The 12432-nt window shown below is 44.6% G+C and overlaps 1 protein-coding gene across 4 annotated transcripts in view; it reads left to right on the plus strand.

Annotated features, from left to right (window-relative positions):
• LOC106590859 (uncharacterized) overlaps positions 1–11278 on the plus strand; it is a 35722-nt gene extending 24444 nt beyond the window's left edge. For 2 of the 4 annotated variants that reach the window (XM_045710284.1, XM_045710286.1), the window contains exons 17-20: positions 6368–6498; positions 6691–6851; positions 8503–8725; positions 10214–11278. In XM_045710284.1, the coding sequence (XP_045566240.1) occupies positions 6368–6498; positions 6691–6851; positions 8503–8725; positions 10214–10353 (655 nt within the window). In that variant the 3' untranslated portion in view covers positions 10354–11278. Of the gene's footprint in view, positions 1–6367; positions 6499–6690; positions 6852–8502; positions 8726–10213 lie in introns of those variants that run through there. The other 2 variants (XM_045710285.1, XM_045710287.1) reach the window with 2 other exon arrangements.
• The last annotated feature ends 1154 nt before the right edge of the window (positions 11279–12432 follow it).

Consider the following 12432-nt stretch of genomic DNA (forward strand, 5'->3'; position numbering starts at 1 on the left):
GGCCTAGTAAGAGAGGTCTAGTAAGAGAGGTCTAGTAAGAGGCCTAGTAAGAGGCCTAGTAAGAGGCCTAGTAAGAGGTCTAGTAAGAGGCCTAGTAAGAGGCCTAGTAAGAGAGGTCTAGTAAGAGGCCTAGTAAGAGACCTAGTAAGAGGCCTAGTAAGAGGCCTAGTAAGAGAGGCCTAGTAAGAGAGGTCTAGTAAGAGGCCTAGTAAGAGAGGTCTAGTAAGAGAGGTCTAGTAAGAGAGGTCTAGTAAGAGGTCTAGTAAGAGGCCTAGTAAGAGGCCTAGTAAGAGGCCTAGTAAGAGAGGCCTAGTAAGAGGCCTAGTAAGAGGTCTAGTAAGAGGTCTAGTAAGAGGCCTAGTAAGAGGTCTAGTAAGAGGCCTAGTAAGAGGCCTAGTAAGAGGCCTAGTAAGAGGTCTAGTAAGAGGCCTAGTAAGAGGTCTAGTAAGAGGCCTAGTAAGAGGCCTATAGTAAGAGGCCTAGTAAGAGAGGTCTAGTAAGAGGCCTAGTAAGAGGCCTAGTAAGAGGCCTAGTAAGAGGTCTAGTAAGAGGCCTAGTAAGAGGCCTAGTAAGAGAGGTCTAGTAAGAGGCCTAGTAAGAGGCCTAGTAAGAGGCCTAGTAAGAGGTCTAGTAAGAGGCCTAGTAAGAGGCCTAGTAAGAGGTCTAGTAAGAGAGGTCTAGTAAGAGGTCTAGTAAGAGAGGCCTAGTAAGAGGCCTAGTAAGAGGCCTAGTAAGAGGTCTAGTAAGAGGCCTAGTAAGAGGCCTAGTAAGAGGTCTAGTAAGAGGCCTAGTAAGAGGCCTAGTAAGAGGCCTAGTAAGAGGCCTAGTAAGAGGCCTAGTAAGAGGTCTAGTAAGAGGCCTAGTAAGAGAGGTCTAGTAAGAGGCCTAGTAAGAGGCCTAGTAAGAGGCCTAGTAAGAGGCCTAGTAAGAGGCCTAGTAAGAGAGGTCTAGTAAGAGGTCTAGTAAGAGGTCTAGTAAGAGGTCTAGTAAGAGGCCTAGTAAGAGGCCTAGTAAGAGGCCTCTAGTAAGAGGTCTAGTAAGAGGCCTAGTAAGAGGCCTAGTAAGAGGCCTAGTAAGAGGCCTAGTAAGAGGCCTAGTAAGAGGCCTAGTAAGAGAGGTCTAGTAAGAGGTCTAGTAAGAGGCCTAGTAAGAGGCCTAGTAAGAGGCCTAGTAAGAGTTCTAGTAAGAGGCCTAGTAAGAGGCCTAGTAAGAGAGGTCTAGTAAGAGGTCTAGTAAGAGGCCTAGTAAGAGGCCTAGTAAGAGGTCTAGTAAGAGGCCTAGTAAGAGGTCTAGTAAGAGGCCTAGTAAGAGGTCTAGTAAGAGGTCTAGTAAGAGGCCTAGTGAGAGGCCTAGTGAGAGGCCTAGTGAGAGGCCTAGTGAGAGGCCTAGTGAGAGGCCTAGTGAGAGGCCTAGTGAGAGGCCTAGTGAGAGGCCTAGTAAGAGAGGTCTAGTAAGAGAGGTCTAGTAAGAGGCCTAGTAAGAGGCCTAGTAAGAGGCCTAGTAAGAGGCCTAGTAAGAGGCCTAGTAAGAGGCCTAGTAAGAGGTCTAGTAAGAGGCCTAGTAAGAGGTCTAGTAAGAGGTCTAGTAAGAGGCCTAGTAAGAGGCCTAGTAAGAGAGGCCTAGTAAGAGGTCTAGTAAGAGGCCTAGTAAGAGGCCTAGTAAGAGGCCTAGTAAGAGGCCTAGTAAGAGGCCTAGTAAGAGGCCTAGTAAGAGGCCTAGTAAGAGGCCTAGTAAGAGGCCTAGTAAGAGGTCTAGTAAGAGGCCTAGTAAGAGGCCTAGTAAGAGGCCTAGTAAGAGAGGTCTAGTAAGAGACCTAGTAAGAGGCCTAGTAAGAGGCGCCTAGTAAGAGAGGCCTAGTAAGAGAGGCCTAGTAAGAGAGGCCTAGTAAGAGAGGTCTAGTAAGAGGCCTAGTAAGAGAGGTCTAGTAAGAGAGGTCTAGTAAGAGGCCTAGTAAGAGGCCTAGTAAGAGAGGCCTAGTAAGAGGCCTAGTAAGAGGCCTAGTAAGAGGCCTAGTAAGAGGCCTAGTAAGAGGTCTAGTAAGAGGCCTAGTAAGAGGCCTAGTAAGAGAGGCCTAGTAAGAGGCCTAGTAAGAGGCCTAGTAAGAGGCCTAGTAAGAGGTCTAGTAAGAGGCCTAGTAAGAGGCCTAGTAAGAGGCCTAGTAAGAGGCCTAGTAAGAGGTCTAGTAAGAGGCCTAGTAAGAGGCCTAGTAAGAGGCCTAGTAAGAGGTCTAGTAAGAGGCCTAGTAAGAGGTCTAGTAAGAGGTCTAGTAAGAGGTCTAGTAAGAGGCCTAGTAAGAGGTCTAGTAAGAGGCCTAGTAAGAGGCCTAGTAAGAGGCCTAGTAAGAGTTCTAGTAAGAGAGGTCTAGTAAGAGAGATCTAGTAAGAGAGGCCTAGTAAGAGGCCTAGTAAGAGGTCTAGTAAGAGGCCTAGTAAGAGGCCTAGTAAGAGAGGTCTAGTAAGAGGCCTAGTAAGAGAGGTCTAGTAAGAGGCCTAGTAAGAGGTCTAGTAAGAGGTCTAGTAAGAGGCCTAGTAAGAGGCCTAGTAAGAGGCCTAGTAAGAGGCCTAGTAAGAGAGGCCTAGTAAGAGGTCTAGTAAGAGGCCTAGTAAGAGGCCTAGTAAGAGGCCTAGTAAGAGAGGTCTAGTAAGAGGCCTAGTAAGAGGCCTAGTAAGAGGTCTAGTAAGAGGCCTAGTAAGAGGTCTAGTAAGAGGTCTAGTAAGAGGCCTAGTAAGAGAGGTCTAGTAAGAGGTCTAGTAAGAGGCCTAGTAAGAGGTCTAGTAAGAGGCCTAGTAAGAGGCCTAGTAAGAGGCCTAGTAAGAGAGGTCTAGTAAGAGGTCTAGTAAGAGGCCTAGTAAGAGGTCTAGTAAGAGGCCTAGTAAGAGGCCTAGTAAGAGGCCTATAGTAAGAGGCCTAGTAAGAGAGGTCTAGTAAGAGGTCTAGTAAGAGGCCTAGTAAGAGGCCTAGTAAGAGGCCTAGTAAGAGAGGTCTAGTAAGAGGTCTAGTAAGAGGCCTAGTAAGAGGCCTAGTAAGAGGTCTAGTAAGAGGCCTAGTAAGAGGCCTAGTAAGAGGTCTAGTAAGAGGTCTAGTAAGAGGTCTAGTAAGAGAGGTCTAGTAAGAGGCCTAGTAAGAGGCCTAGTAAGAGAGGCCTAGTAAGAGAGGTCTAGTAAGAGAGGTCTAGTAAGAGGTCTAGTAAGAGGTCTAGTAAGAGGTCTAGTAAGAGGCCTAGTAAGAGGCCTAGTAAGAGGCCTAGTAAGAGAGGTCTAGTAAGAGGTCTAGTAAGAGGCCTAGTAAGAGGTCTAGTAAGAGGTCTAGTAAGAGGCCTAGTAAGAGGCCTAGTAAGAGGCCTATAGTAAGAGGCCTAGTAAGAGAGGTCTAGTAAGAGGTCTAGTAAGAGGCCTAGTAAGAGGCCTAGTAAGAGGCCTAGTAAGAGGCCTAGTAAGAGAGGTCTAGTAAGAGGTCTAGTAAGAGGCCTAGTAAGAGGCCTAGTAAGAGGTCTAGTAAGAGGTCTAGTAAGAGGCCTAGTAAGAGGTCTAGTAAGAGGTCTAGTAAGAGAGGTCTAGTAAGAGGTCTAGTAAGAGGCCTAGTAAGAGGCCTAGTAAGAGGTCTAGTAAGAGGTCTAGTAAGAGGCCTAGTAAGAGGCCTAGTAAGAGGTCTAGTAAGAGGCCTAGTAAGAGGTCTAGTAAGAGGTCTAGTAAGAGGCCTAGTAAGAGGCCTAGTAAGAGGCCTAGTAAGAGGCCTAGTAAGAGGTCTAGTAAGAGGCCTAGTAAGAGGCCTAGTAAGAGGCCTAGTAAGAGGCCTAGTAAGAGGCCTAGTAAGAGGCCTAGTAAGAGAGGCCTAGTAAGAGAGGCCTAGTAAGAGAGGCCTAGTAAGAGGTCTAGTAAGAGGTCTAGTAAGAGGTCTAGTAAGAGAGGTCTAGTAAGAGGTCTAGTAAGAGGCCTAGTAAGAGGCCTAGTAAGAGGCCTAGTAAGAGGCCTAGTAAGAGGCCTAGTAAGAGAGGTCTAGTAAGAGGCCTAGTAAGAGGCCTAGTAAGAGAGGCCTAGTAAGAGAGGCCTAGTAAGAGAGGCCTAGTAAGAGGTCTAGTAAGAGGTCTAGTAAGAGGTCTAGTAAGAGGTCTAGTAAGAGGCCTAGTAAGAGAGGTCTAGTAAGAGGTCTAGTAAGAGGCCTAGTAAGAGGCCTAGTAAGAGGCCTAGTAAGAGGCCTAGTAAGAGAGGTCTAGTAAGAGGCCTAGTAAGAGGCCTAGTAAGAGGTCTAGTAAGAGGTCTAGTAAGAGGCCTAGTAAGAGGTCTAGTAAGAGGTCTAGTAAGAGAGGTCTAGTAAGAGGTCTAGTAAGAGGCCTAGTAAGAGGTCTAGTAAGAGGCCTAGTAAGAGGCCTAGTAAGAGGTCTAGTAAGAGGCCTAGTAAGAGGCCTAGTAAGAGGTCTAGTAAGAGGTCTAGTAAGAGGCCTAGTAAGAGGTCTAGTAAGAGGTCTAGTAAGAGGCCTAGTAAGAGGCCTAGTAAGAGGCCTAGTAAGAGGTCTAGTAAGAGGCCTAGTAAGAGGCCTAGTAAGAGGCCTAGTAAGAGGCCTAGTAAGAGGCCTAGTAAGAGGCCTAGTAAGAGAGGCCTAGTAAGAGAGGCCTAGTAAGAGAGGCCTAGTAAGAGGTCTAGTAAGAGGTCTAGTAAGAGGCCTAGTAAGAGGTCTAGTAAGAGGCCTAGTAAGAGAGGTCTAGTAAGAGGCCTAGTAAGAGGCCTAGTAAGAGGCCTAGTAAGAGGCCTAGTAAGAGGCCTAGTAAGAGGCCTAGTAAGAGGCCTAGTAAGAGAGGTCTAGTAAGAGGCCTAGTAAGAGGCCTAGTAAGAGAGGCCTAGTAAGAGAGGCCTAGTAAGAGGTCTAGTAAGAGGTCTAGTAAGAGGTCTAGTAAGAGGCCTAGTAAGAGAGGTCTAGTAAGAGGTCTAGTAAGAGGCCTAGTAAGAGGCCTAGTAAGAGGCCTAGTAAGAGGCCTAGTAAGAGAGGTCTAGTAAGAGGCCTAGTAAGAGGCCTAGTAAGAGACCTAGTAAGAGGCCTAGTAAGAGAGGCCTAGTAAGAGAGGTCTAGTAAGAGGCCTAGTAAGAGGTCTAGTAAGAGGCCTAGTAAGAGGTCTAGTAAGAGAGGTCTAGTAAGAGGTCTAGTAAGAGGCCTAGTAAGAGGTCTAGTAAGAGGCCTAGTAAGAGGTCTAGTAAGAGGCCTAGTAAGAGGCCTAGTAAGAGGCCTATAGTAAGAGGCCTAGTAAGAGAGGTCTAGTAAGAGGTCTAGTAAGAGGCCTAGTAAGAGGCCTAGTAAGAGGCCTAGTAAGAGGCCTAGTAAGAGAGGTCTAGTAAGAGGTCTAGTAAGAGGCCTAGTAAGAGGCCTAGTAAGAGGTCTAGTAAGAGGTCTAGTAAGAGGCCTAGTAAGAGGTCTAGTAAGAGAGGTCTAGTAAGAGGTCTAGTAAGAGGCCTAGTAAGAGGCCTAGTAAGAGGTCTAGTAAGAGGTCTAGTAAGAGGCCTAGTAAGAGGCCTAGTAAGAGGTCTAGTAAGAGGCCTAGTAAGAGGCCTAGTAAGAGGTCTAGTAAGAGGTCTAGTAAGAGGCCTAGTAAGAGGTCTAGTAAGAGGCCTAGTAAGAGGCCTAGTAAGAGGTCTAGTAAGAGGCCTAGTAAGAGGCCTAGTAAGAGGCCTAGTAAGAGGTCTAGTAAGAGGCCTAGTAAGAGGCCTAGTAAGAGGCCTAGTAAGAGGCCTAGTAAGAGAGGCCTAGTAAGAGAGGCCTAGTAAGAGAGGCCTAGTAAGAGGTCTAGTAAGAGGTCTAGTAAGAGGCCTAGTAAGAGGTCTAGTAAGAGGCCTAGTAAGAGAGGTCTAGTAAGAGGCCTAGTAAGAGGCCTAGTAAGAGGCCTAGTAAGAGGCCTAGTAAGAGGCCTAGTAAGAGAGGTCTAGTAAGAGGCCTAGTAAGAGGCCTAGTAAGAGACCTAGTAAGAGGCCTAGTAAGAGGCCTAGTAAGAGAGGCCTAGTAAGAGAGGCCTAGTAAGAGAGGTCTAGTAAGAGGCCTAGTAAGAGGCCTAGTAAGAGGCCTAGTAAGAGGCCTAGTAAGAGGCCTAGTAAGAGGCCTAGTAAGAGGTCTAGTAAGAGGCCTAGTAAGAGGTCTAGTAAGAGGTCTAGTAAGAGGCCTAGTAAGAGGTCTAGTAAGAGGGGTATCGGAAGGAATGGGAACAACATGCTTTTGGACACGTGTGTTGTTTTATCAATCGTTAGTTTTCCCAGTCAGGGTTGAGTAAAATGATATTTAAATTCAGTCATTTCAGGAAGTATACTGAAATTCCAGTCTGAATTGTTTTAATTGAAATGGAAATTGAGCCCAACCCTAATCCAAGTAGTTTCTGTTTGTACTCAGCAGGGGGCAAGGTGGAGCAGCCAAAACCCTTGGCCCTGCCAAGCCCAGCAGCTCCAAGACTCAGCTCATCTCCCCCAGCAAGTCTAAACCAGACTGCTCCCCAAGCCCAGCCAAACCTGGGCCCACAGAAGGTAGGCTACCAACCAGGGTAGCAATTATACTCAAGGGTATCCAGTCTTTGGCCTAGTAACACTGGGGAGCGCTATTGGGTTTAGCCCACTGTTCATTTCATTGATTGTGTCATTTTCTGTGTGTGGGCTACTTAGTATTTCTCCATTTGGAACCGATTGCTCCATCTGTGGGTTGTGTCTCTATGACTACAGAATCAGCTGTGGCAGAGAGTGGCAACGGTCTCCCCAAAGCTCGGTTGAACCATCGATCCCATGCCCCTCGCCTCGGCTTGGCCCGCGCCCTCTCCCGCTCCGCAGACAGCCACGACCAGGCACGCCAGCTCTACCAGGAGGTCATCACCATGGCACCAGAGGTCACATATTACTATCAGTTATTATACAGCTAGTAAAGCTCTTCCTGTTATTGTTGGCTCCATCCAATGACTGGTCAGTCTGGAGTGTTCTTCCTGTTATTGTTGGCTCCATCCAATGACTGGTCAGTCTGGAGTGTTCTTCCTGTTATTGTTGGCTCCATCCAATGACTGGTCAGTCTGGAGTGTTCTTCCTGTTATTGTTGGCTCCATCCAATGACTGGTCAGTCTGGAGTGTTCTTCCTGTTATTGTTGGCTCCATCCAATGACTGGTCAGTCTGGAGTGTTCTTCCTGTTATTGTTGGCTCCATCCAATGACTGGTCAGTCTGGAGTGTTCTTCCTGTTATTGTTGGCTCCATCCAATGACTGGTCAGTCTGGAGTGTTCTTCCTGTTATTGTTGGCTCCATCCAATGACTGGTCAGTCTGGAGTGTTCTTCCTGTTATTGTTGGCTCCATCCAATGACTGGTCAGTCTGGAGTGTTCTTCCTGTTATTGTTGGCTCCATCCAATGACTGGTCAGTCTGGAGTGTTCTTCCTGTTATTGTTGGCTCCATCCAATGACTGGTCAGTCTGGAGTGTTCTTCCTGTTATTGTTGGCTCCATCCAATGACTGGTCAGTCTGGAGTGTTCTTCCTGTTATTGTTGGCTCCATCCAATGACTGGTCAGTCTGGAGTGTTCTTCCTGTTATTGTTGGCTCCATCCAATGACTGGTCAGTCTGGAGTGCTCTTCCTGTTATTGTTGGCTCCATCCAATGACTGGTCAGTCTGGAGTGTTCTTCCTGTTATTGTTGGCTCCATCCAATGACTGGTCAGTCTGGAGTGTTCTTCCTGTTATTGTTGGCTCCATCCAATGACTGGTCAGTCTGGAGTGTTCTTCCTGTTATTGTTGGCTCCATCCAATGACTGGTCAGTCTGGAGTGTTCTTCCTGTTATTGTTGGCTCCATCCAATGACTGGTCAGTCTGGAGTGTTCTTCCTGTTATTGTTGGCTCCATCCAATGACTGGTCAGTCTGGAGTGTTCTTCCTGTTATTGTTGGCTCCATCCAATGACTGGTCAGTCTGGAGTGTTCTTCCTGTTATTGTTGGCTCCATCCAATGACTGGTCAGTCTGGAGTGTTCTTCCTGTTATTGTTGGCTCCATCCAATGACTGGTCAGTCTGGAGTGTTCTTCCTGTGCTCTCCAACTGTTGCACTCCCAAGCTGTGTTTAGCTAAGTCCAGGTTGTGTCTAGATTATGTTTAGTTAAGTCCAGGTTGTATCTAGATTATGTTTAGTTAAGTCCAGGTTGTATCTAGATTATGTTTAGTTAAGTCCAGGTTGTATCTAGATTATGTTTAGTTAAGTCCAGGTTGTGTCTAGAATATGTTTAGTTAAGTCCAGGTTGTATCTAGAATATGTTTAGTTAAGTCCAGGTTTTGTCTAGAATATGTTTAGTTAAGTCCAGGTTGTATCTAGAATATGTTTAGTTAAGTCCAGGTTGTATCTAGAATATGTTTAGTTAAGTCCAGGTTTTGTCTAGAATATTGGTAAACACCTTTGAAATACAATGTGATTGATTTTCATTGGTAGATTGATGAATGACTTGGTGGACTGTGATTGATTTTCATTGGTAGATTGATGAATGACTTGGTGGACTGTGATTGATTAACAGGTCCACGATGCGTACATTGAGCTAGCAGAGATGCTGGGGCAGTCAGACCCCCTGGCTGCTGTAGAGGTGTACTGTCGGTTCCCCCTGAAGCCCGTCTCAGAGCAGAACTTTGACGACGCCTTCATCACTGGAGAGATCGTACGCATCCTGATGAAACAAGGCCTCTACGAGCACCCAGAGCTGGGACACAACCTCATCGCCTACGGGAAAGTCATGGGCCTGGGTGAGTTATGTCTTGGAACCGTCTTGCATCAGATGGTTTTTAGATCATACAATGGTTCTTTAAACTTTTTTAGCTCAAGACGCAAATCAGAAATGTACTCAAAATATTCCTCCTGTAGCTCAGTTGGTAGAGCATGGTGTTTGCAACGCCAGGGTTGTGGGTTCGATTCCCACGGGGGGCCCAGTACGGGGAAGAACATTTTTTTTAAAGAAAAAATAAATATATGAAATTAAATTAAATGTATGCATTCACTACTGTAAGTCGCTCTGGATAAGAGCGTCTGCTAAATGACTCAAATGTAAATGTAAGAAGACAGTGTGTGATTTATAGATGTATTCTCATAATTCGTGACCCATATTCTCACATGCCCAGGATCCACTTTTCTGTCCCAATCCATAGAGCAGGATTAAATCCGTATTGCTGCAGTATCGCAGAAGATTTGCGTTGAAATTAAGGTAATTTCAGGATGAGCCATCATTTTTGTCGGTGTTTAACGTGAATGCAGGAACATTGCCTTTAAAATTTTAAACGAGCTATAACACGGATCTTCTGCTATACGGATTGAACTGAGCCCTCCTTCCTGTATGCAAATACAGAAATAGAACATTTGGAAGAGAAATTAAATACAGATGTACGATCTTAATTTGACCAGTTTCTCACAGCAGGAAAATAATCCTGCAGCAACAGGAAATGTGAATTATTGTGAGGATTATAGTTAATTAACATTTTTGTAGGGGTTCATACTGTCACGTCCTGACCAGTAAAAGGGTCATTTTGCCTTAGTAGAATGGTCAGGGCGTGGCAGGGGGGGGTTGTTTTGTGTGTTTTGGGGTTGGTTTGTTTCTAGGGGAATTTGTTCTAGTTTTCTATTTCTAGGTTTCGTTTTCCATGTTTGGCCGAGTATGGTTTCCAATCAGAGGCAGGTGTCTTTCGTTGTCTCTGATTGGAAGCCATACTTAGGCAGCCTGTTTTTCCTTTGGGGTTTGTGGGTGGTTGTTTTCTGTTTAGTGTCTTAGGATACCTGACAGAACTGTTTGGCTGTCATTTGTTTTTTCTTTGTGAAGTGCTTTTTTTTCATTCAAAAATAAAAGGTGAGCACTCAACACGCTGCGCCTTGGTCTGTTCACTACGACGCCTGTGACACACACATTTTTTTGTTTGGCCAAATCAAGGCTGAAATTTTAAAGTGGAAGTTTAATACAGTATCTCTAAAAGCCTTTTTAAACCTAGAATACACTACAAGTTAGCATTTCCTGCGGTGCAGCAAATTTCCTGCAACAGGGTGATCAAATTAAGATCCTACATCTGTATAGCAGGCAGACGCTAAAGGGAAGGATGTCTTTTTTAAATACAATCTCTTACTGTATTCTCTTCGAAAAGTCTTACTACTTAAAATTGTATAAATAATATTAGTGAATGTTAAGGGTAATGCTTCAGCCTCATCAGATTGTGTTGTTTGTTTGTTTGTTTGTTTGTTTGTATGTGAAGGTTGCCTTGAGAAATACATCGACATCCTTGAAGGGAAGTTCATGAGCAGCCTTCTAAAGAGAGTGTATGCTGGGATACATGATAAATCAGTAGAAGACAAGGATCTGCAGGACTTCTTCAAGTTCAAGTGCTGGATATGAACTTTCCTTTCATAAAGAGACGGGCTGTTTATTCCTTGATCAAAGTATGAATGTATCTTTTTAGACCAATAGACTAGTCACATCATCTTTAGACCAATAGGCTAGTCACATCATCTTTAGACCAATAGACTAGTCACATCATCTTTAGACCAATAGACTAGTCACATCATCTTTAGACCAATAGACTAGTCACATCATCTTTAGACCAATAGACTAGTCACATCATCTTTAGACCAATAGGCTAGTCACATCATCTTTAGACCAATAGGCTAGTCACATCATCTTTAGACCAATAGGCTAGTCACATCATCTTTAGACCAATAGACTAGTCACATCATCTTTAGACCAATAGGCTAGTCACATCATCTTTAGACCAATAGGCTAGTCACATCATCTTTAGACCAATAGACTAGTCACATCATCTTTAGACCAATAGACTAGTCACATCATCTTTAGACCAATAGGCTAGTCACATCATCTTTAGACCAATAGGCTAGTCACATCATCTTTAGACCAATAGGCTAGTCACATCATCTTTAGACCAATAGGCTAGTCACATCATCTTTAGACCAATAGACTAGTCACATCATCTTTAGACCAATAGGCTAGTCACATCATCTTTAGACCAATAGACTAGTCACATCATCTTTAGACCAATAGGCTAGTCACATCATCTTTAGACCAATAGACTAGTCACATCATCTTTAGACCAATAGGCTAGTCACATCATCTTTAGACCAATAGGCTAGTCACATCATCTTTAGACCAATAGGCTAGTCACATCATCTTTAGACCAATAGGCTAGTCACATCATCTTTAGACCAATAGGCTAGTCACATCATCTTTAGACCAATAGGCTAGTCACATCATCTTTATAGGCTAGTCACATCATCTTTATAGGCTAGTCACATCATCTTTAGACCAATAGACTAGTCACATCATCTTTAGACCAATAGACTAGTCACATCATCTTTAGACCAATAGACTAGTCACATCATCTTTAGACCAATAGACTAGTCACATCATCTTTAGACCAATAGACTAGTCACATCATCTTTAGACCAATAGGCTAGTCGACAGAGTGAAACAGCTGTCGTTGTTAAACCCCCCCCCCCCCAACAACAACAGCTTCCCTGGCGCCCAATCTGGCAGTCCCCCGCACCTCTCCGATTCAGAGGGGTTGGGTTAAAAGCAGAAGGGAGGGGTTGGACCTTGTGCAATTAAAGGTAAAAAAAAATGTATGTAATCCTTTAAAGAATATTAACTGTTACTATTCCTTGGGTTATGCCTACACCAGGAAAAATGAGGTCGCCGACGAGTTAAAATAAAAGAAAGCAAATAACACAATACTTTGATGGTTTTCTCAAAAAGGCCATTTCAATCTGGATCACTTCATCCCCTGTAGGCTGTTTTATAACAGTGTCACAGTAAGAACATCAGTAGGTAAAACTGGAGGCATGTGTCAATGAAACATCCTGTCTAGCAGAAGAATATCTTAACTTTAGTTAGCAAAGCAGTTTGTTCAGAGTACAACATTCTGCCATGGGAATGAACAGGAGAAAGGATGAGGAGACAGGATGACAGGGAGAAAAAGGATATTGAGTCCCACACAATCCTTACTACTACTACGTTACTCTCTCCTAACAACTTAATAGAAGCTGTTTAAAACCTGTTAGGGCTAGGGGGCAGCATTGACACGGCTGGATAAAAAACATACCCGATTTAATCTGGTTACCACTCCTACTCAGTAACTAGAATATGCATATACTTATTACATATGGATAGAAAACACCCTAAATTTTCTAAAACTGTTTGAATGGTGTCTGTGAGTATAACAGAACTCAAATGGCAGGTCAAAACCTGAGAGATTCCTTTACAGGAAGTGGCCTGTCTGACCATTTCTGGAACTTCTTTGCCATCTCTATCATTTACTAAGGATCTCTGCTCTAACGTGACACTTCCCACGTCGTCCATAGGCTCTCATAGCCCGGGAAAAAAGAGAATGTCGTCATTCCAGCCCCAGGCTGAAACACATTATCGCCTTTCTCAAGTGGCCCATCAAGAGACACTAGCTTATGC

Source organism: Salmo salar, chromosome ssa28, assembly GCF_905237065.1.
Source record: "Salmo salar chromosome ssa28, Ssal_v3.1, whole genome shotgun sequence".
NCBI lineage: Eukaryota > Metazoa > Chordata > Actinopteri > Salmoniformes > Salmonidae > Salmo > Salmo salar.